The sequence below is a fragment of the Mastacembelus armatus genome, chromosome 14 (assembly GCF_900324485.2).
Source record: "Mastacembelus armatus chromosome 14, fMasArm1.2, whole genome shotgun sequence".
Lineage (NCBI taxonomy): Eukaryota > Metazoa > Chordata > Actinopteri > Synbranchiformes > Mastacembelidae > Mastacembelus > Mastacembelus armatus.
Genome location: NC_046646.1, coordinates 10,766,033 through 10,789,945, shown reverse-complemented (window position 1 = coordinate 10,789,945; position 23,913 = coordinate 10,766,033). Strand labels below are relative to the sequence as shown.

At 39.3% G+C, this 23,913-nt stretch overlaps 3 protein-coding genes across 9 annotated transcripts in view; 2 read left to right on the top strand and 1 right to left on the bottom strand.

The window, feature by feature from the left end:
- sptbn2 (spectrin, beta, non-erythrocytic 2) overlaps window positions 1-7,677 on the top strand; it is a 29,475-nt gene extending 21,798 nt beyond the window's left edge. The window contains exons 31-39 of one of the 2 annotated variants that reach the window (XM_026329255.2): window positions 48-132; window positions 634-830; window positions 984-1,108; window positions 1,203-1,278; window positions 2,109-2,183; window positions 3,160-3,338; window positions 3,516-3,689; window positions 3,803-3,845; window positions 3,950-7,677. In XM_026329255.2, coding sequence (XP_026185040.1) covers window positions 48-132; window positions 634-830; window positions 984-1,108; window positions 1,203-1,278; window positions 2,109-2,183; window positions 3,160-3,338; window positions 3,516-3,689; window positions 3,803-3,845; window positions 3,950-4,162 — 1,167 coding nt within the window. In that variant the 3' untranslated portion in view covers window positions 4,163-7,677. The remainder of the gene's footprint in view (window positions 1-47; window positions 133-633; window positions 831-983; window positions 1,109-1,202; window positions 1,279-2,108; window positions 2,184-3,159; window positions 3,339-3,515; window positions 3,690-3,802; window positions 3,846-3,949) is intronic. The other variant, XM_026329256.1, reaches the window with a different exon arrangement.
- A 1,752-nt stretch (window positions 7,678-9,429) lies between these two features.
- dpf2 (double PHD fingers 2) lies at window positions 9,430-18,942 on the top strand. 3 transcript variants are annotated; one of them, XM_026327792.2, is made up of 12 exons: window positions 9,430-9,546; window positions 11,267-11,427; window positions 11,766-11,873; window positions 12,022-12,200; window positions 12,294-12,386; window positions 12,481-12,559; window positions 13,065-13,106; window positions 14,770-14,907; window positions 15,023-15,154; window positions 15,280-15,392; window positions 15,801-15,882; window positions 16,388-18,942. In XM_026327792.2, exons 1-12 carry the CDS (start codon window positions 9,515-9,517, stop codon window positions 16,468-16,470), a joined length of 1,242 nt encoding a protein of 413 aa, XP_026183577.1. In that variant the 5' UTR covers window positions 9,430-9,514; the 3' UTR covers window positions 16,471-18,942. The 3 variants fall into 3 exon arrangements, with proteins under 3 accessions (XP_026183577.1, XP_026183579.1, XP_026183578.1); XM_026327793.1 differs by lacking the exon at window positions 9,430-9,546 and adding an exon at window positions 9,599-9,736; XM_026327794.2 differs by lacking the exon at window positions 13,065-13,106.
- Window positions 12,194-23,913, bottom strand: part of LOC113142671 (sodium/potassium/calcium exchanger 3) — a 27,702-nt gene continuing 15,982 nt past the window's right edge. For 2 of the 4 annotated variants that reach the window (XM_026327790.1, XM_026327791.1), the window contains exons 14-17: window positions 23,706-23,820; window positions 23,487-23,599; window positions 23,256-23,321; window positions 22,330-22,506 (exon numbers count right to left, since the gene is read on the bottom strand). In XM_026327790.1, coding sequence (XP_026183575.1) covers window positions 22,396-22,506; window positions 23,256-23,321; window positions 23,487-23,599; window positions 23,706-23,820 — 405 coding nt within the window. In that variant the 3' untranslated portion in view covers window positions 22,330-22,395. Of the gene's footprint in view, window positions 12,358-19,198; window positions 19,299-22,329; window positions 22,507-23,255; window positions 23,322-23,486; window positions 23,600-23,705; window positions 23,821-23,913 lie in introns of those variants that run through there. The other 2 variants (XR_003296974.2, XR_003296975.1) reach the window with 2 other exon arrangements.

Below are 23,913 nucleotides of genomic sequence, written 5' to 3'. Positions count from 1 at the left end.
CTGTTATTGTTAGTTCTCTTAGTTACTAACTATTCTTCAATTCACAGATCCGTGAGAAACTGACTCAACTGCAGGAAAAGAGAGACAGGATAAACAAAAAGTGGCAAGACAAAATGGACCACTTACAAATAGGTAAGTGGCATGTTTAACCAGTTTTAGAGTCTACATAAGGGTACATTCAGTGTCATAGTGTCAGGGCAAAACAGCAAACTGAAAAAAGCCAGGGACATGCTGGTGTGGGGAGATTGCTACAGGGTACAACCAGTAGATAAGATTCAAACAGATACATGCAGGTTGAAAACCTGTTAGACACAAAGACACCACACACCACCTTATACTGCATGGAAATAAGGTTGTACAGTACAATTGGAAATGCTTATTTTGGCTGCCATATTTTTCTCTTAAAAAGATCAGCATTATAAGGTACATACTACCTAGTGTATGTATTTGATAAAGATAAGATAAATTAAGATAAGATAAAATAAACTTTATTCATCCCTGAAAGGAAATTCAGGTGTGTGACTGGTGTGGATTGTACAGCCACAACTACACATTTTTGTACCTTACTACATAATAGTTTCTATTTTTTTTTTTTTTGGTTTAGTTTTTACCTGTCTTATGTTTCCATCTCAGTCCTGGAGGTGCTGCAGTTTGGACGCGATGCCTATGTGGCAGAGTCTTGGTTAGCAGGGCAAGAACCTCTGGTGCGAGCAGCAGAACTGGGCTCAAATGTGGATGAGGTAGAGAGCCTCATCAAGCGCCATGAAGCTTTTGAGAAACTTGCTGCAGCCTGGGAAGACCGCTTTGTGCTGCTGGAGAAACTTACCACAGTAAGTTGTGAGATGATTTTTAAATTGCAAAACAAAAATGTTTGATTTATTTGAGAATGACTTTGTTTGTTCTGGGCTCATCCGATCCAGGATATAAGCCACTCATGTATGATATAGGGCTTTAGATTTTTACAATAGAGTTTCCATTTTTAGCTGGAGGAGCAGGAGATCCAGAGGAGGCGAGAGGAAGAGGAGCGGGCACGACGACCCCCTACTCCACCCCCAGCAGAAGTGGTGCAGTCTGAGACAGAAAGTCAAGTACATGACTCTGCAGCCAGGTAAACCAATGGGGTCTTCTGGTTTTGCACAGTAGTGTTTGTGTACAGTAGCAGATATTTTTTTTTTAACATGCTTTCCCTCTCTCTGAAACAGAACAAGCCTGGACCAGACTACACTCAATCAGTCGGTGTCGGTGAATGGAGTACACAGTGACAATGACACATCTCAGGTGAGACAAGTTTTATAGATTCACACACTATTACAGTGTCTCTGCTCTGCTGCACAACAGAATCATTTTACCCAGTTTTCAATATAATTGAAAATAATAATGTGCTGTAACATCTTTGCCTTGTTGTGTTTTCACACAATCTGTAATATGACATCGATTTGTACAGATTATTTCCACTGTATCTGTATTTTAAAAGTGAGAGGAAAGAATAGACATAGATATTGGTAATTGACGTGTTGCTATCATGTGCTAACATGCAAGTTTAGAACACGGTTGTTATAAAAGGTGTCCAAACATGTAAGTATGTCATACATATAAAACATAGTGTAACTGTACGTGAGTGTGTGTCCCTGTCTTTGTGTGTTGAAGTCAAAACAACAGTGTTGTTTCATTGCCTGTCATGTCAAAGATAACATTAATTGTTGTTATCCAGTTAGGTTTTATTATTTGAAATGGAACTGTTGTGAAAGCGAAAGAGCACATCAATCAATAAATTTTGATTTATTGTTGAAGCAAAATACACTCACTCATCACCTGAGGGACCCTAGTTCAATTGGACAGGGCACCGGTGGGGAGAGGGGGTTGGCATCAGGGTAGGATAAAGTAAACTGTTATGCAAAAATTACAATGGAGAATATAACGGTCTACACTGGCTGTTTATGGAGAGCACTGTAAGTCTACTGAAGCTGATTCTGCAGCGAAGGATCAGTCAACGGGAGTCATTTCTGTATGAACAACAAAGTTCTGGACATGAAAGCCATATCCATATAATAAGTGTTTCTACCATCAAAAATCTTCTTAACAATTTCTTATTGCGTTTTTACCAGCAGTCATTATCGCTATCGTTGTCAGTGGGAAAGAAATCAGAGGCTAAACGTGTGTGTAAGCCAAAGCAGCAGGAGCGTGTGAGTACCAAGCCATGGTCAGCTTTGTAGCTTCCCCTCGCCCCCTTCACAACCTCCGCTCTGCTCCTGGTCAACTGCAGCGCCTCTTTTCTATTATTATGAAGCCATTGTTTTCCATCCCAGATGCAACCATTGCTTTATTTATTCATGAAATTTCATCAATAAACCCCATTATTCTTTAAGGGCATGATGCAGATTCATGAACACATTGTTTTCATGGAGCAAATATTTTGCACCGTTTTATGTGCTCATATTGACCAGGACAGGAGTGACTTTAAATGTGAAGCCCAGAGTTGTAAACATGGTGTTACTTGTAGATGTTCAAAGATAATTTATATGTAACTTGTTTAAGTCTTTCCCTCCATGTGTAAACTTGTTGTGGTGAGTGTGAAAGTCATTTGATGGAGTCATTGAACAGAAAAGGGGGAAACCCAGACATGTCCTTAGCTGGTAATGTTTTCTGCTACTCTCAGAATTTGTTAGAAATGTGTGTTCATGCTTGTTTTTGTCTGTTTGCATATCACAGTGGAGAGTTATTACTTATTAATTTACAGTTTGCCAATAAATTACTTGACTCAAGAGGCAAAGGTTATTCCGCATTGCAAATTTGTATCTGCCTCTGTAGCAGATAAATCTGACACAAGGTTCCCTTGGTGCATCTCAATTAAAAAAGACATCTCTGTTTAGTATAGCATGTGTCTCTCCCATATGTATGGTTATTTTTTTAATAGTTTGTCTTACTCATATGAGCGATTCGAAGCTGTTAATATCAGTGTCCTGTGTTATTATGTGGATCTTTCTAACTCACGCTCTGTTGTTACCTCAGGTAATCATACAGTCTCATCTGGCAACCGTCATCATAGCTTTTCATGTTTGGCTGTGAATGGCTGCTTTGTTATTCACTGCTTCCATCCAGTCATGATTTTTTTTTTTACACTTTCTTACTACCAATATTCCTGTCTGCTTTGAACCACAGGGCTCCGAATCTGAGTCTGTGAACGGACCAGGTAGGGACAGTGGGATGGCATCTTCTTGCCTTGAGGCGTCTGCCACGTTACCAAGCAGGGGCGGAGCCGAGTCCGAGCCAGAAGCCATGGAAGGGATGCTCTGTCGAAAACAGGAGATGGAGTCTCACAGCAAAAAGGCAGCTACCAGGTGAGTGTTGCTACAAGGTGAGTTGATTGAATTCTCTACAAGTGACTCCGGAGAGACAGTCAATCCAGACTTTTTAGGTCAAGTAATCACAGTGGAACATAAATTTTAAAGATATATGTATTTTCTATTTTTAAGTGCAACAAATGCTGCTCCTAATCTAATTTCTTTGCTCCATAGGTCCTGGCAGAATGTGTACTGTGTCCTAAGAAAAGGAAGTCTTGGTTTCTATAAAGACAGCAAGAGTGCTAGCAATGGCATTCCATACCACGGAGAGGTACCTATCAGCCTCGGAGAAGCTGTGTGTGAAGTGGCCCACGACTATAAGAAGAGGAAACATGTATTCAAGCTCAGGTGAGATGAACGATGGCCACTGAAAACCTCAGGACAAAGATTGATGATACATTACAGTGAAACTTTTTATCTTATCCCTGACTAATGGTTTATATCTTCAACCATGTCTGCAGGCTAGGGGATGGAAAAGAGTATCTGTTCCAAGCAAAGGATGAGGTGAGCTGCACAGAATGAAGTTACCCTACTAAAATACGTAATTAGACATAGATTATGTTTGAGGAAAAAAAATGAACCATAAAATAATTTCTTTCTGTCTACAGGCAGAAATGAGCTCCTGGATCCAGTCCATCCTCATCTCCATTCCAACAGGATCTAGTGACTCGCCTGGCGCTCCACGGGCCCTCAGCCGTGCCATGACGATGCCTCCCATCTCGCCCAGTGCAGGTGATGCTGGTGGTGTCACTATGCGCAACAAGGAGGGAAAAGAGAAGGATCGTGAGAAGAGGTTCAGCTTCTTTGGCAAGAAGAAGTAGAACACTTACAAAACGATGTTTTAAAACTTCAAAGAACTGCAGCAGGTAGAAAGGAAAGTCCAAACAGGTCACACAGGTCAGCGCAGGCCCCAAGGAATTTGTCGACAGCCACTATATGTGGCATACAAAGAACTTTATTGCTTTTTATTCTCTCTTGGCATTTTTCTTCTATCATTTACTCTTTCGTTCACCCAATCCATATGTCACATTTAGCTGCACCCAACGCTGAAAGCCATCATCCAACATCTCAGCCCACAGGGATCCAGGTTCAGTTCAGTTCCAATCCAGGAAATTGGCTCCTCTGCAGCATGAATTTCTCTTCAGTGAGTCTTAGGTGGCAGAGCCGTTTTGATGTGGTGTCACTAATAAAAGGATGGATGGTGGCTTTCCACTGTGGAGCACTCGGCTTTTATTTCACCACTTACAAATGTTCATTCTTTGTGAATGATCACATCAGTCTTTTTCTGTTCTTAATATTGATGTTATTAACTGATATTATTGCTATAATTATAATTATTATTTATCTTTTGTTATTTCTGGTTTGAAAAACAGTAGATAATCTGTGGAGAGAAACAAGTGGTTAAACTAGTGGAGAATATTGGGCTTGAACTTGTATGTATTATTTTTGTTTTGTTTTTTTTAGCAATGACAGTTTATGGGGTGTTTTAAAGAAAAAAAATAAAGTTCATTCAGTTTTAATAGTGTGCAGTAAGTGATCAAATGTTTCATTGGGAAATTGATATATATATTTAATAAGTGGTTTCATTTTTTATTTTAATTTTGCCTGTGATTAATTATTTTCAGTGATCTTGTGCTTGATTTTCAACTTTCTTTTTCTGTACAAAGCAGAGAAGATTAGTTTTCTAGTGTGTGTGTGTGTGTGTGTGTGTGTGTGTGTGTGTGTGTGTGTGTGTGTGTGTGTGTGTGTGTGTGTGTGTGTGTGTGTGTGTGAGTGAGTGAGTGAGTGAGTGAGAGTTGTGGTGCTGTGGATTTTGCACGTTTATGTTGTTCCTGATCAAACGTGGCCAGGTGGACGCTGCTTTTCAGTATGCAGACGAAAACCAGATTCAACCACAAAGTAACATTGCTGGACTGAATTTGTTAAATGATTTTTTTTTTTTTTTTTTCTTTGCTTTTGGTTTTTATTACATGTAAGCTGACATTACCAATGAAGTTCCTCGAGACAGTTTCGTTAATTCTATTTCAGTCTTCTAGCAACTACTTCTGTTCTCTTTCTATCTCCCGGTGTGAGGGCATGGGGGCAGTTTGTAGATAAAAAGCTGAAGCACATTTTCTGTGGCAGACTGCACGGATGTGAACAGGCCAGATGCATAGTTGATTTCAGTTCATTTCAGATCATGTGAGAGGTGTGGAAGTGAAAAGAATATGCCGTATGTGCTACGTGACGGAGAGAAGTGTACTGAGCCTTACTTGAACCCGCTACAGATATACTGAACCTCTTTTTACAAACCCAGCCTCCATTCCAACAGTCCTAAAGGAAGTTTTCCTACTATGAAGCTAAGAATGTTAAAGCTGTGCCCTGTGGCAATGATCTAATGTATGTCAGTGGATCATGCTGGTTTAATATAAATTATTATTTGCTCTGCTCACTAGTGGTAGAGAGGAGAAAGTCCTAAATTCTCTTAAATTAACTTTGTGCTCTTGCATATCTGGCATGACTTCATGTAGGTTAATACATGTCTGTGTGTCATCACTGCCATCTATTCTTTTCTGTGTTGATGTACTCATCGATACAACATGATAATATCTAATTCACGGTTGGAGAGCAGCCGATTGCATATAATTGGCATTTACAATAATCCAAAACAGCATAATGGCAATCCAGCGTAACTATCACAAAAGCAGATGGATGTAGCTGTGTCCTAAAAGTACTGTTCTTGTTGAAATGAGAGGCATATGAAGTGTATTGTAAGACTGGAGACAGTAGTGTAATTTTATATATATTACTGTGAACCATCAACTGCCAGTATAGTCAGTTACTGAAAGACAAGTATTCATTTGAGTTTTCTGATTTCCAAAATGCAACAAAAGGTTACTGCATAACAATCCTGAATTTAAGGTATCTGTGTATTAGTTTACAGTTATTTGCATATGTTCAAAGTCCCCCTTTAAAGCTGATAATTGCCAGGATGTGTATATCATCCTTTGAGAGCTGATTGATTCACAGGAATGTTACACCAAACTGTTGCACTGAGACAAACGACTGGAAAGTTGCATTTGGTTGCAGTTTAAACAGGTTGGCCTTATATTCTAGCCCCAAATGAATGTGAAACCAAATGTCAAATCAAAGAAGAGAAATATCTGAACATCCACTATGAGACTATCGTCCTGGCTTGAGATAACGGTACCTGATCCAGAGTTTGTCACACTTGTCTCCTGTCTATCAGTGGACCTTTGTATCCCAGGTGTGTGGCAGAGCTCCTAGTTTCAGTCGAATTTAAATAGCCTTTAGATAAAGGCTAACCAGGTTAATAGGGTCATTGCATACATAAGTGAGCCAAAGCAGTTAGCATACATTGTGCACAATTTTGAATAGAGGTGTTGTTCTTCCTCAGTGGATGAGCTGTTTTAGTGACTATTGCTACATTTTCTCCGCTCTGGATGTCAGGCACAGCCTCCAGATGACGTTAGGGAGTTCAAGTTTAAAGCTCACACGGTGTATTTTCTTATCCGCTCATTTGAATGTGTGATGATTCAAATTAGTTTGGCCAAATTGGTCATGTGAAGCAAAAACATTTCTCATACTTGACCTACTGTACACAGGCTCTCTTTCACATAAACACACTCTGTACTGTACATTTACTGCAGAATGAACCTGGCAACCCAGTCTTGTGGAAACTGTCCTGAGCTGGCCGTGATTCAATGTTGCATATGGCATCCTTTTTTTTAAAAAAAAAACACCTTTGTGCTTCTGGTGAGCTTCGACCAGAACGTTATGTATTATAGATGTCAAAGAGATGAGTTTTTGGTTGTGAGAGTACTTGTACCAATGGAGTACTTAATGAAGAAAAAAAAAAAAAAAAAACTTGTTGAGTATTAGATATGAGTGAAAACAGACTGGTGACAATTTGAGCTTCCTTTTTTTAGAAGAAGGCAGGGTATTTGCTGTCTAGTGGGAGCTTGTATTTTTTCATCCAGTGGTCTGTCTTGCAGCAGTTAAGCCTGTCCAACTACCTTCATTTCTCATTACTTTTTGACGAATGTCTGTTCTCTCCTCTGTGATTCAGAGTTAATACCACTACTATTATTACTTGCTATTGTTATCATTATTGCTACTGTTGTTACTATTACTACTACTGTTACTAATGCAACTTATTGCAAAAATTATAACTGCTGTCCATTTTCAGGTACGTGTCTGTAATATCAGACCCTTCCACACGATGTCAGTGTGCTGTGGAGCATTTTCATTACAAATTGGAAAAAAAAAATGTTTGTTGACTTGTGTATCTACATCTAATATTAGGAATAATAAAACATGGTTTAATCAAAAACAAGATGTTTTCTAGGGGTTTTATTTAAAGAATTTAGCTGCTGTAAAAGACTGAACCCCTTGAATCTTTGAATTAGGGTCAGTTGACACATAAAATCCTGATTTTATTTATTGTTTCATTTTTCATTTAAACTGTTGATTTAAATTGAATTATTTGTCGCAATATTTGAGTTCCATTTCACAGTAAAACATTTTGTCAAGAACTTTTCCCAGTAAATGTTATGGTGTCACTAAGACTTATTTTAAAGTGACATCTCATAATAAAATTATGAGTGGTCCCATAAAGTTAGGGGACTCACAAAGGTCAGATCAAAACAAAAACTCAGATGTCCTGAATTTTTAGTCCTCATTGTGGATCACAATCTAAAAATGCCTGAGTCTACATTTCCCATAATGCAAGTAAGAAGCATCATTAAGCCTGGTGGCATCCCCTGATATGTTTTCATGCTTTGCATAAAAAGGCTTTCATAAAAAACGCAAAGAAACTACTAGGAGCACTGAAGCTGCTCTTGCAGTGTGAGTTGAAAAGATGGCCACTGCAGTGCTGTCATTAAGAACGAATTAATGATGCAGCTGCAGCAAATGAGGTCAAGGATGATCGACTAATGACTAACATACTTTAGGTTTATGATGACTTGGGGGATGCTGGAAAAGATGCCGTCATCTATGAGCAGTGCAAGCCTTCAATGAGAGTTTTTCAGAAAAAAACAAACAAACTGTGCTTTGTTTTCATCAGTGTTCATAACTGCTGTGCTGCAGGGTGAAAAATGGGAGAGCATGAGGATGTGCAGTCAAAGAAGATGATATGTCAGTAAGATAACATTATCAGTGTATATTGAGAAAAGGCAGCGGGGGATGAGTGAACATCTCCACATATTTCAAGCAGTTAAACTCTGCAGCTTCAATGATGGATCTCCTTGGATTTCAATTTTACATTTTTCTTATTGTGATACAATATTTTATTATATTTTACTCATGGGTTCATAATTATTTAAATTTAAAGACTGAAATTTGAGGTAGGGGAGAGGGGTTGGTTGTAATAAGACCTATTCCTCCAATCATCTGACATTTGACTAAGTTTAAATTGTCCTAGCATTGTCCTGCATGCGTACATATTACAGCAGTGTGGGTGGGTAGCTGATGGATGTGGGTTTAATGTATTAAGATTTTATCTTTCTCATAAGATGAGAAACTAGGAAATGCAAACAGTGTCACAACCATCCCCACCTTCCCCTAAACGTTTACGATTCACTTCTCGCCTAATGTGATGCTTTTCAAAACAGTTTAATGGTTAAGGGTCAGAAATCTGTGCTCACAAAAGTGCTTTCTGTTGTTCAAGAGAAGTGAATGTAAATTTTAAATCAACATTGTTCTGATTAACTAGACCTCCTGTCAAGTGGAAGTTACATTAAACTCTCAACTCAGCTAAAAAAGAAAATATGAGCATTTTTCACAGCAGACAACTTAATAATAGGAAAAGCACAATAATGATGGCTGATCTAGCAACTAATTATTAATAAATAATTAACTGGCCTTCATACATGCCTGCACAGAGGTCTGAACAGGTAGCCAAGGTGAATCTTTCCTGTCTTTTGTTTTCTCACACACTCACATACATATTCCAATATTGTAATATTGCATATTACTGTCATTTTTTAAGGGCCCATCGATGAAGGATAATATATCCTGTATGAAGATGAGCTGTTGTTGTCTCAATCTGTCCATTGCACGACGCCACCAGCAGGCGGCGCCAGGCGTCACGTTCCCGCTCCGTCTGCCTACAAGTCCGGACAGAGGGCACATATTTCCCGGCAGGCACTTTCCCCGTGTATTAAAGCAAGATGGCAGCTGTTGTTGAGAATGTTGTCAAACTGTAAGTGTTGGACTTTTCTCCGGGTCTTACATCTGGCTCCTTGACACACACCGCGGTCCCCACACAGCGGCTGTTCGCTCCCACGTCCGCCGACCGCGTCGCTAGCTAGCTCAGCAACATTTCCCCTGACTTAGTCCGGTTAGCCAGCGCCGTCGCACCGTCGTGTGTGTTCACATCCTGGAATGGAAGTGTAAGTTAGCAGGCACACGGACAACGAAACCAGAAAAGCGGGTCTGTGTGTGTGTACGTGTGTCGAGTTGATTTTTAAGCGTATTTACAGGGATATTCTCGTCACTTGTGGTGTCTTTGTAGCGAAACAGCTAACCGCGGAGCTAACCGTCAGTTAAGTGCAGCAGCTAGGTGGCTAACAAGCTAAAGAGTGTAATTGAATGAAAGACTGGCCTCCAACATCGCTCGTTTCACGACGAGACCCCATGGTTAGACCTGCTGTAGCGGCCACAGTTCAGGTCCACATATAACAACTCCTCGGAAGTGTAAAGTTAAAGTTTTAAGTGACCTGTCTTTTCCATTTCCGTTGTCTTTTATTTTGCGTAGGCGTCAAGGTGGTTGGTGTTAGACATTTTACGGCAATTACAATCAACTGACGAAGACCACGGTAGCCATGGTAACATGTAAAAATAAGAAACTTACCTGGCACATTTTTGATGTTCAAGTTTCTCCTGAACTTTATTTTAACTTCTGCAATTGTTATTTATGAGTTTGTGCCAGTTCATTAGCTAAATGAAAACTATTCTGATAACACAAGCAAAAATCCATACAAGAAAAATAAATAATACAAAATTTGTTACTAGGATATAAAAGATACTTTATGTAATTTTTGGCAGCTAAATGGCTTTAAAAACAATAGGGATGTTTTACTTTTTTTAGATTTGTTAATTGTTTGTTTTTGTTTTTTTTAAATGTTGGTCAGATAAGACAGCTGAAGATGTGACCGTGGGCTCTAAGAAGCTTGAATGAATAATTTGAATTATCTTCTAACATTTTATAGACAAAGCAGTTAAGAAAAAACTTAATAAAAAATGTAATTGATATTAAAATGAACTAAGTCGATGTATGGAACATATTAAATATAACAAATTATTGTCTTTTCAAGTTATTGTAATTTCAAGTGTGTATAAAATAGCTTTTCAACATCTTATGCAAACTCCATAGTTTAAGATAAACTCTCAAATGTCTCACTGTAGCTAATGTTATTGTAGCGTCATTGGAAATGCCTTGCCCCAGGGCACCCTGCAGCCCTCAGCAACTGTACTGATGACAAGACTGTTTTCATTGTCTCTTTTCCATGTAATCCAGTGATTTGAAGAACCACTACAGAGGTCTATGTCATAAGCCTGCTTGTCACACTTAAGAGGCAATGCAGCCCATAGCTGTCCTGAAAGGGAATGCGTAAATACCACCATCTATTTGAGTATACTTCTGTTGACAACATAGCACACTCGTGACTGCTCACTGCCAAGCTGTTTGTTGTAGATGTACCAACAAAACAGCACCTGCACTCTCCCTCCTGATTTAGTCTGGAGTATGAAGACACTGAGTGAACTATTTTATTGAGATGGCAGCACAGTGGAGAAATACAGTGGTCATAGAGGTTCAAAAGTAATACTGTAAAGGTTTTGGATTTGTCATACCTGCTATGCTGTATTTTAACCATTTTAGAGCTAATAATCAGTATCTGGCCCTGGTTTTGTTCCATCAGGCTGGGAGAGCAGTACTACAGAGATGCCATGGAGCAGTGTCACAACTACAATGCCAGACTTTGTGCTGAGAGGAGTGTTCGAATGCCATTCCTCGACTCTCAGACCGGAGTGGCTCAGAGCAACTGCTATATTTGGATGGAGAAGAGACACAGGGGTCCAGGTGAGAATGTTTGCTAAGGCCAGAGTTTGCCAGAGGGGATTATTAGTCTTGAAAAGCATCTTAAAATTTGGAAAATTGTAAGACGTGGGAGGGAAGTGTTTATATCTTTAGCTGAAAGCAGAGTAAATTTCATGGTGTGAACATTGCCCATATCCCACTTTGAGAAATATTGGCCATTTTTGGAAAATATAACTTAACATGCAGAACATGTCTGCTTTTTTAAAAAAATCAAGACAACTGCGGTTACTAAAGATACTGTCTGACCACTTTCCATAAAAAGAATAGTTTGCATTTAAATATTCAGTGTTATGTAGATGGCGTTGTTCTGCTGTCCTCAGGCATGGCTCCAGGACAGCTTTACACCTACCCATCCAGGAGGTGGAGAAAGAAACGGCGAGCTCATCCTCCAGAGGACCCCCGGCTTATCTTCCCTCCTGTCAAGTCAGGTACCCTGGCAGTTTATTGTTTTGCAGTAATAGATAATAGAGAAACCTAATTAATCCCTGAAGGGAAATTCAGGAGATTCTACTGTGAAGTTTTGGTATTTGAGTTTGTTCTGCTTTTGTGCTTGTCTTATTTGTGTTATATTCACAGAGCTAGATTTAGGACTGAAGAAGGACACACTGTTGTCATCGGATGGCAGCAGCCTGGAGGCTCTGCTGAAGGGTGAGTCCTTGGACAAGCGGACGACCACAGAGCTCCGAGGGTCTGAGGAAGATTCAAACCTTAGCGACTACACCGGAGGCGTGAACCCTGCTGCCCGGATTAGAAAGGTTCTTGTTCTCAGCATAAGATGTTGCTTGTAAATCTTCTTTTCCAATAATTTGCCTCGTTTTCTCATTGTTCTTTTTATTGCCTCGACATAGAGAATCCTCGAGCCAGATGACTTCCTAGATGACCTGGATGATGAGGACTATGAGGAAGACACGCCTAAAAGAAGAGGCAAAGGGAAGGGAAAGGTAAATAACTGCCCTGGACATGAATACACTTTCTCTCAAGTCTGCATGTGTGTCCCAGGATGTCTGTTGACTGTAATAATGTCTCTGTCCTCAGGGTCGAGGAGTGGGCAGCAGCAGGAAGAAGCTGGATACAGCAGCACTGGAGGACAGAGACAAGCCGTACGCATGTGACAGTGAGTCCTGACGGGGGAGAGCACAACATGTGAACTCGGGACAGTAGAGGGTCACTGCAGATCTCAATAGCTGTAATGTTTGTAATCAAGTCAAGCGGGAATTCGCCACAGTCCTCATTCTTTTATCACCTTCCTGTGCATCTCTCCCCTTTCTCGTAATGTCCTCTTGTATTCCACCTTCTCTGTGTTAGACTTTCTAAATCTGTTTTATGAAGCTAGTCTAGGTTCAGCTGTATTTTTTTCTTTGTCATTATGATAGCAAACATTTCTTATACTTGCATTTCATGTCTTTTCATGGGGTGGGGGGTGTTTCTTCCACTTCTTTGGTGTTGTCAGATTGGGTATCTGTATTGCTTGATGTGTTTTTTTTCCTCTTTTGTGAAGCATTTTCACTTAGAGCTGCAGTCCTGCAGCACTGACTGACTGACTTATCCTCCGTCAGTCTGAGCCTGTTTCTCTGAGTCTCTGTCTGTGCTCTCTCTTCTCCTTCTCTTGTCTCTTTCAGACACTATCAAACAAAAGCATATTTCAAAACCTTCTGAAAGAGGTATATTTCTCTCATTCCTTTTTACTCCAGTCAGCCTTGTCTGTTGTCTTCACTGCCTGTTTTTATTTTATGTCTGTGTTACCAAATAGATTGGCTGTTTGTGTAGTTCACTTCATTGGGTACATGCGTTGTTCTACACCATTTAGTTAAACTTAAGTCACTTGATTTAGAAAAGGTCATGGACATGTTATTGTAGATCCCGATTAAGCTGTAGTCTGTAATCAGATATGAGCTGTCTTGGCCCATGAAGGATAAGCTATGGCCCCTGAAAGTAATTTTTTCCCCTCAATCTGGCCTTGAACTCCCCACAGATTTAGATAAGATAGGACCTGGATCCCACTGCTGTTTTTTCTTTTTTTTTTTTCCTCTCTGTGCTTTTGTCTTTTGTCTCGCTACAGTTTGCATTACAGTTTTTTCTTCTGCTTTTTCCCCCCCTTTATTCCTCCTCACCACCTCTGCATCCCATAAAGTCTCATTCCACAATCCACGTTTTAGAGTGAACCGTTGCCTCTGCTTGGCTTTTGAATCGGTTTGATGCCTGTTTGACCCTTGAAGAATACTTTTCATATCTCATATCGTCTGCAGCAGCGCTAAGATGCTCTGACAGAAAGCTCTATATGACTGATTTTGATGACAGCTGGAGAGCAGTAAACTAACTGTCTGAGGAAGTGAAAATGAGAGAAAGTATGGAAGTGAAAGAAGTACTTTTGTCTCTGGGTGTTATGACAGCGTTAACACACCCCTATAAAACCAGCAGCACAGTGGCATCTTTGTCCTCCCTAAAGACAGTAATTCCTCACACAATCCTGTGTAATTTTGAGACAGATGAAGATAGGAAACAGTAATGATTTTTATAGTTTTATTTTTGAGTAGTGTATTTAGTAATCGAAACTGCTGAGGCTGTGTGTTAGCCACTTGTACCTAACAGCCTAACCTGAAGATGTTAAAACTAGTGTCGTAATAATCGCACACCTCTGCAGTTATCTAGCGCATCACTTGCTAAGTGTAGATGTGTGGCGGTAACATTTCCTGAGATGTTTTCTTGCTGTAAATACATTACTCCCATAGAGCTCCAAGAGGATGTGATGATGCATGTCTCAAAACCTCAGAGCATGTTCCTCATATTCCTGAACTTTTTCATTATTATTCTTTTCCTCTAATTTCATTGCCAGTACATCATGTCATTGTGCCCATCTTGATATAAAAAAAAAAGGATACTACAGGAACACGTTGGGTTGTTATCTGATTTCCCCCCAGTCTCACGCATTATCACTACAGCAAAAACAGCTGGGGTGTATTTAATCGTGAAGTGAAAGTAGCTATGTTGTTTCAGAGATTGTTAAGGACATCTTAGCTTCTGCTGCCACTAAAAATACTAATATATAAGTTATGCTGCTAATTAGAATGTGACTGTTTTCCAACTATTTCCTTAAAGTATTGGTATCATTATACAACCAATCTAGATGACAAAAATTTTACAGTCATAGCAAGTGTTTCTGTTACTCTCAGTAGTAGTAATTGTATATTTTGGCAAGAAGTGAAACATACCATAATAGCACTGTAAAATAGTAGTCATCACTCCCCTCCAGTCACTTTGTAGCATAGACTTTTCTTGTGATTTCATTGTTTTCACACATGCTGTATTTTCTGGTTTTGGTGGCAGTCTGTGGGAAGCGGTACAAAAACCGTCCTGGCCTAAGCTACCATTACGCCCACTCCCACCTGGCTGAGGAGGAGGGTGAGGAGAAGGATGAGATGGAGATCAATGAGCCCGCCCTGCCGCTGCCTGAGGAGCCTAAAAGTAAGAGATTATTCACTGACGTCACAAATGGCATCATGTAGATGTTCTATGCAAGTCTGGACTTTTCAGTAACTACACTCTGATGTTCTCTTGGTGTTTTTGTTTTGTTGCTCAGCTCCCAAAAAAGGCCCAGATGGTCTTGCGTTGCCTAATAATTACTGTGATTTCTGCCTTGGAGACTCTAAAACCAATCACAAGACTGGCCAGTCAGAGGAGCTGGTGTCCTGTTCTGACTGTGGGCGCTCGGGTATGTTTCAGATGTTGGCTTAGCAACAGAAAAAAAAAACATTGTGCTTATGTAGGAATGGAAAGTTTGACATTTGAAATGCAAAGTGATGAAAAGTTATAAAACTTTTTTTTTTTGTTACACAGGCCACCCCTCCTGCCTGCAGTTCACTCCTGTAATGATGGCTGCTGTGAAGACGTACCGCTGGCAGTGCATAGAATGCAAGTGCTGCAACATGTGTGGCACCTCAGAGAATGATGTGAGTGTACCTGCATTCAGATATTACACAGTGCCTTCAGAAAGTGTTCAAACCACATCAGTTTTTGCACAATTTACTGGGATAGATTTATCTATTACGTGATAAAATTGACATTTCTGCCCACTGGCTGACACTCCAGTAACCCATGACAAAGTGAAAACATGTTTTTAGACATTCTTGCAACTTTATTAAAAGTAAACAGAAAAAAGTGAAGCCTTTCATTTATAAAGGTATCCATAGCCTTGATTCAGCTCTTTGGAGAAGCTGCTTTTGCATCTTCTTGGATTCTAAAAGACAAAGTGTGGAAAAAGTGAAGTGGCTTAACACTTTCTGAAGCCATTATATGTTAATCACTGGATTAAACAGGATTTTTGGACTGAGGTGTTTTTGTTGTCTCGTTTCTTCCAGGATCAGCTTCTGTTCTGTGACGACTGTGATAGAGGTTATCACATGTACTGTCTCAACCCACCCATGTCTGAACCTCCAGAGGGTGAGTTCACCACATGAAAGGAGGAGTAGAAAATGGTTAAATCCAAGACTGTGTAGTATGAAAAGCCAGTAATATAACAGATTTTCATTTCAGCTAAAGGAGAAAAAAATATCAGTCTTGCCCCAGTTAGCCAAGCCTGAACATATGATAAAAGCGTCGGGGCAAGCAACACTTAATCTTGTCTGTTGTGTTTTTACACAAGTTGGGTATTGTGTAAAAAGTTTGGATACTGGTGCCAATATGATCCTCAATTTTGCTACTTTTTTTTTTCATTGTAGAAATATAAACATATTTTTCTATGGGGTCCAATAGAAAATAATATTAAAGAGTAATTGATCAAAAGATGGCAAAACTCTCAAATGTTGTTTTGCCTCAACACAACCTGATTTTCAAGAACTTAAAATAAAATAGTCTTAAAGGCAGCCCTACAGGGTAAAAATCAGCCAAAGTCAGTGTTAACAGCTTCAAACATTTGCACTAATACTTGTGTTATTTTGGCACTCAGGGAGCTGGAGCTGTCATCTGTGTCTGGACCTTTTGAAAGACAAGGCCTCCATATACCAGAACCAGAACGCTCCACCATCGTGATGGCCGCCCCCATCTGCACACGCGCGCGCGCGCGCCCACACACACACACACACACAAACACTCAGCCGTCCCGCAGCAGTTTACCCTTAAAGACAGATGAACCCCTAACGAGCTGACCTCGGAGGGTGTGTGTTCAGCACACAGATATAGAGAAAAGGGAAGTATATCTTACCAGACTGGCCTCAGTTTCAGATATGACTGTTACACAGTTTCAAGCTCTGATTCAGCCCCGTAGAGTTTTATTTTTGCCACAAAGCCAATTCGAACAGTGCTGAATTTCCACAGACCTCTACAGCATAGCCAAATTATGACTTCCTGTTCAGGTTTTATACACACATATCTACACAAAATTGCTAAAACCTTGTCTCTTTCCTGCAATGTACTGATTTTATGAGCAGAAATAGAACTTGTTGGAATAAAGTAGCATGCCAATGCTTCCTCATCGTAAAAAAGAGACATTTTATAGTATTTATATATTTCTATGGTCTATAATAGTGTTAAGTATGTACAAATTGGAAAAAGAATGGTCATGTATTGGTCTCTTTATTAGTGCCCATCTCATCACCATGGAGAAATCCACAACCATGTGTTCTGCTTAAATTTGGTGAGTCATTTGGTAGAGTCAAAGGTACAGAAGAGGATTAGGGCCACTACAGAAAATTTGACTTCTGACCTATTTCTCACTAGTCTCACGTTTCATACTTCTGAGTTTAAAATCAGACGTCTGAGAAAAAGTCAGACTTCAAATAAATAATTTATAGTATCCCTATTTCTCTTCCATGAAAAAGGATCTGCACTGGTGTGCACAGAAACAGGAACTACAAATAGATACTGACATTTTTGTCAATGTGGCTCCAAATGCTGAAGGACTTCAGGGATGGCAGGTCAGACCTGAGTTTAGTTAACTCCTGTGTGCTGCTGACCCCCTGAGCTGCACAGAGCTCAGTGAACACAGGCACGAGGACGTACCTGTGGACGTTTCATTCCCACTTTGGAGCCTTTTTGACAAATCTGTCAGCTTCTCGCTCTGGCCACTATATGTGCAGATGCACAAAGCAGACTTGCTGCTGATACTTCACTGAAAAACTGTCTTCAGTCTACACCCTGACCCTCCTTTTTCACAGATGTGTTAATGTTATGATTCCAGTCACTTAAACGAATCCTACTTGCACTATCTGCCAGGTAAAGGGATAAAAAGCCTTCATTGCTGTGTTGTAGCAGTTTGCTGATCATGCATATCTGATATCTGTTGATGCTGTGACACCACTAGATTTTAATGGAATTGAGAACTGTGTGACCTTTGGAGATGGTCACTTGCTGACAGTAAAAGCAATATAAGAGCTTCTGTTGGATGCTGGGACGACAGGGACTCGTAGCAGAGTTGCTTTAGGCTCTGTTGGTAGATAATGTGCGATACTGTAAATTTTCTCAGAAAATGTTATTACAGACTAGGGACTGTGGCACCAAATATGGATGGCTCCATACTGTAGAAAAGAGATTATGTGTATATGTATAGTCCTATGGAGAGATGGCTCTTTTTGTCACTGCTATCATAGTTTTATTATGCAATGGTTTCCTTCTGTGGCAAGACTAAAAGAACAAAGTCTGGGTGAACTGCTAAAGCAGTTACTTTACCTCAAACAGAATCAGTATTTAATGGGTTAAAACATGCCGTAGATAGACGGGACAAAGGCAGAGGAATAAATAGTAATCTCAGCTGCAGTGTCTGCTTCAATAACTGCATATTCTACAGTTAAACAAGTGCATGCTCAGTAATTGTCTGCACACTCTTATGCTACGTAGTTGTCTCAGCGTTAGATCGGCAAAGGTGTTTGGGAAGTGGTGTAATATAAATTAGCCCTGCTATCATGTCATTTCAATAGCCAACTAACAATTACTAAAGCATTACACAAGTATAACTTGGTTTCTTTTCTCATCACGTTTTAACCTTACTGTTATTTAGAGACAGAAATTACTAGAATATTTTGCTGGTTGTTTTTGTATTCACCAATGACGTTTGTGTACCTGACGTGTGGAATATTTGGGACTTAAGTGGAAGTTGCTTTCTAGTTAATCCTGTGATCAAGCTCTCAACAGAGATGTTCTCTATCAAAGCTTGAAACAACAGGCAAAAACCATAATGTGATTCAGAAGCTAATTCCCAAGCTGCGCCTTCAGCACTGAATGGTTAAATAATGATGGACCAAGTATCCAACCTCAAGGCTGCTGTCAGAGGGAAGGCCATAAACATGAAGCCCTGTAGTTTTTCTATTAATATTTTTTTTAATATCAGATTATGGTTTTCTGTTTTCTAGCTTTGACAGAGAATTGTTTATAATAAATGCTTAAACCAAGATCACAGGTTTACACAGTAGGTGAATTCTCTTAGGGTGGATTTTCATTTGGTTTGTGATAAAAATGTTTTATTGTACGATGTTTGTCTTCAGGAAAATAAAATACTAGGCACTATAATCTGATGTATGTTTGTGTTTTTTTTCCTCTCTCCCTTACAAAAGTATTGCCACGATCCATTTCACTTGTTTGTAATCAAATAGGTTGAAAATGTCCAATAACTCCAAACCAGTTTGCTTTATAGACATAGAATGAGACATCTAATGGAGATGATTTGAACTGGGAAAGGTACAGCCATTAATGTACATGATAAGCAGTTAGAAAGGCTACAGTAGGAAAAACACTATTAAAGGTCTGTGTATTTTTTCTGGCTTACTCCATTAGATGGCAGTCATGGACTAAATCTCCTCTTTCTACTCATTCAGCTGCACTGAATTCCTGGAGCTGCACCCCCATCCATTCACTATCACTGCCACCTACAGAAAATGACAGGTGAAACATAAATTGTTATTGCACTTTTTTTTTTATTGCACTCATGATACAACAGTCTTCTATAATCCAATATGACCTCTAATACATTTTAATTCTAAAATATCTTCTACCTCAAAACTTCACAGCAGGATAAACAGAACATTCATTGAGTGCTGTGAAAACATGACAAGTACTGGAGTTCAACTGTTTGGTTTGGTGCTGTTGTGTCTCTGGCCGTGCCTGGCGTCATGAGATTAACTGGAATACAACAGTTTATAGCAGAGACTCCCAGAAGCTGAGTGGAACAACTTGTTACCATCTCAAACTACTGCAAGTCCCCTGAAAACACAATGAGTACTGATGGTTGAGGATGTTTAATAAGGGCTGAAAAACAGAAAATGAGCACAGAAAAGCCAATTCTGCCTCTGGAAATTAAAAAAATGAAAAAAAAAAAACAAAGTAGGAGACTAATAATTATTTCAATGAATATTCATCTAAACCAAATTTTTATTGAGCGACCAAATTTAGTCAGCAATCGTTTCAGCACTAAGAATTTTCTGTTTAATGGTGAGTTACCTGCGAGATTATTTCCCAAACCTTAAGTGCAGTTTACAGAGCGAGAGAAACGGCTTCCGACAGAAATTTATAGGATAATTATCAATTTTCTTTTTGCTCTGACATTTTAAAAGGCCATCCATCATCCTAAAACTCCATTCAGACACACTCATCTGGTATCAAGGTTCCTGACATTACATTGATGAGACAAAATGTGTTTAAATGCAACTACATTTTTACACTGTGGCTAAAAGATAAAAGTATGAATAGTGGATAAAGACATGTTTTAGATGACTAGTGGGAAAATGGATCAAGTGGTATTTCCTGTTTTAATAAGAGACAGCACTTGGTCTACACTGTACACAAATATTTTTGCATTTGAATATTCTCATATTCTAACTGTGCTTTAAATCAGTTTTTTTTTTTTAAACTAACATAACCCTGTAAACCTTTGTTATAATAAGGTTGTGCGTCAATGAATCAATACTGAAAACAAAAGTCTTAGTGCTGAAAAGATGTTACCACACAACTGCAACTGATTTCATAACAAACTGGGTGCTAGTCTAATGTTACATCCTTCATAATCCTCAAAAACTGAAAATATGCATTCATTCTGGTACAGTAATTCACATGTAGGCTGACTATGTATTTTTTTTAAAAAATATATATAAAAAAAAAAAAAAACACCACAAAACTAGCCTCTGTCAGACAGTCATCATTGTAAAACTATGTAATATATTTAACATTTACAAACAGTAAAAAGTATTCTCAAGTAGACTATGATAATTATATAGCCATTTGATAAAAAGAAAATAATTGTCCTCATCCCTTTGGTGCAACATTTAGTCTTGAACTCACAGGTTAAATAACAGTAAATACCAAAAACGGACATCATGTTGTTCTGAACAGCCTAAAAACCCTTGTATTTTAGGAATGAGTCTGGATTGTTTTGTTTTCCATAAAGACAGAAGGGCAGCTGGTATATACGAATATGGAATATGCAGCATTATTTGCAATAACACACACAAGCAGCATATGTATGTGTGATGACACAAGTACATTAGTCTGCGTCTGTCCTGATACGAGTTTGTGCTAAATGTAAAAATGTTTCACCAAAGTGAAATAATCTCAAATGATTGTCGCACCTAAACGTGAAAGCATTACAACTAACCTGCACTCGAAGTCACCGAAGTGTGAGACACTAAGAAGTACATCATATATTAGATTTCTCTAAGAATACTGTTACACCATTAATCTCTTTACGTACATTAAGCTGTACCAATACTTCCTTATTTATACGTAGTGAGGCAAAATCATCAATATTGTCACAATAATGAGCATTTTCATATCAATGTTTCTATTCTAATGGTCTGAGACATACGGGGTGTCCTTTGTAGTAGGACTGAAGTACCAGTGGCGCCTGCTACATTTGAATGCATGTAAATATTTCCACACTAATGGTAAAGTCAACTAAGGGGTACATTCAAAACATACAAAGGAATTCAAACCTATGGCCAACAATAACTCGGTTAATCTGAGGCATGACATGGCAGATTAAAGCACCATTTGTTTCATTTGTTCTTCTTTTGCCTATGGTTTAGTTTAAATGGTCACTAAATGCTTAAGGTTATTTTATTCATCTGATTAATTTGCTTCTTGATTGAATTCTGGCTTCTTGTCATACAACCTGAGGACAATTTATTGTGCAGCCCAGTCTCAATGAAACGCCTCATTTCACTTAGTAAAATCACAACTGCAGCCGTTTGCTGCCTGTGTTTATCCTGTTCATCCTGCTTATCCTGTTTAGTAGTGCTGCCATAATCTCACGAGACAATATGCAGATCTGACTTTGCTGTGTTAGTGAAATCAAGTAGCTAGTGATCCTGTAATGAACTGACTGCTTTATAAATATAAATAAATAAATTCATGAGTAGACTCAAGAAAAGAGCTGCAGCAGCAGCCCCTGGAGGGACGAGATGGTTCCTAATTATTCTGACTACATGTGATATGATCTGGTGCTGTAATGAGTATAGGATCTGGTTTTGTGAAGTAAAAGCCTAATGCCAACGTTAAAGAATGGAAACTGAAATGTTTACAGTACAGCTGTGCTACAGTCTATAATGTTAATCAACATATTTGTCTTCCACAAAACTGTGCAGCAACCTCCTGTAGCTAACAGGGACAGAACAGTTTACTAAAGTCATATTTCTTTTTTTTGGTAGAATTCACTCTCTGTTTCACATTGCTACTGAAGGCCTAGCAATCCTGCTGCTTCCATCTGCCATGTCACTCAGTTTTTTGGTATCATATTTGATACTTTAAACGACCATTTTCCAACACAGAACTGTACAATTAAGAGAAGAGAAAAGACTGTGCTATTTTTGTGTTTGTGTAGTTGCATGTGTACAGTATCACCCACACTTCTACTGAGGTGCAGAGAAACTCACAGGGAACACAACAACGCTGTCACTTTTTTTTGTTTTTTGTTTTTTTGGCTTCAGGAAGGAGGACGTGTGGTAGAAAGGTAGGTACTCAACTTTCAGGGTCTCACATGTGCCCGAAGAGGATGGAGCAGAGCAGGAAGATGGCATAGAGGAACATCAGACCCAATCCCAACCGGCGATCCAGCTTCCAGTGGTTCAGATGGACACTCATCACCTGCAAGCAGAGTGTGTGGTGAGGAAGAGCCAAAAAGACTCACCTGAAATACAAACTGTACTATTAATTATAAACCCTGCTGTGTTTAGTAAAGCATGCAGAGTTAGACCACTAACTGTTTTAGACAAACCTGGGAGTGGATTTGTCGTGGACACACTAAAGATGACACTGTTTCTGAAGTACCACACTGGAATTTCTCCATTTTAACTAAAACTTGCTGATAAAAGTGACTCCGAAATACCAGTCAGCCTCTAACATGTAAAAATATAAAACTTCTAACGGTGTACTAAGGGGTGGATTGTACAAACAGCCTAGACCCAGTTCACATTTACTGTAGTGCACACACCCCGACCCCTGCTGACCACATCTGCATATTATTTTTCATTCATGTTACACTGTTTGCGAGGCCTTTTTCATGTAGTAATTTATGCATAAAAAAAGATTACATTACTACAACCCAGCCTTGCTATTGGCAGTATCCTACAACATGACTGGCGTTCTGCTGTACCTCAGCCAAAAGTTAAGAGCAGCTGCTGAACAGGAGCAGACACACTGTTTGTGGTACTGATGCGTGGCCACGCGATACTATGTTTGCTTTAGCTGAGGTACAGCAGAACGCCACACTCACATTTCACGTCTGTTTTGATGACGTTCATATGAAGACAGAAATAGCAAAAATTAGAATGGGCACATCAGTCAACATTAAAACAACAGTGAAATGTTCCATAATGCATGAGGTGTTTACTTACCGTCAGAAAGACAGACGCCAGCAGCAGGATGACAGAATACACCAGTCCTTTATTATTTATGGAGACCTGTGGAGGAAGAAAACAGGTGTCACAATTTTATGGCCAGAAGCAAGAACCCAGAATCTTTGCTTTGACAGCTCTCACACACATGCAGACATCTGAAAACTAGGGAAATCACAGACAGTAGAAGAAAATAGACTGAAATTGTAGTGAGATAAATCATGCGCATACTGATGATCCATGGTCCACCACAAGGGTACGTAAAGCCCAGGGGAAACCCAAACCCAGTAGGATGTCAAAGATATTGCTACCTATGGAGTTGGACACTGCCATGTCCCCCATGCCTGAAAGAGATAGGAAAATGATGGAGAAATACTCAAGGACAAGCAAGAGATTTAGAGTTCGATTTTTTTTTTGAGCTTGAAGTTTTTTGTTGTTTTAATTTTTTACCTTGTCGAGCTACAATCAAACTGGCCATGCAGTCTGGCACACTGGTCCCTGCGGCCAGGAAGGTTATGCCCATGATGTAGTCTGGGATGTCTAGAGTGAAGCTGATGATGGTGACCTGAGAGTAACATGAGGACACATCAGGGACTAGAATACAACTGTAAACAGGACCGTAACATTCCCACCTTTTATTGTTATTATTGTAGTAGTG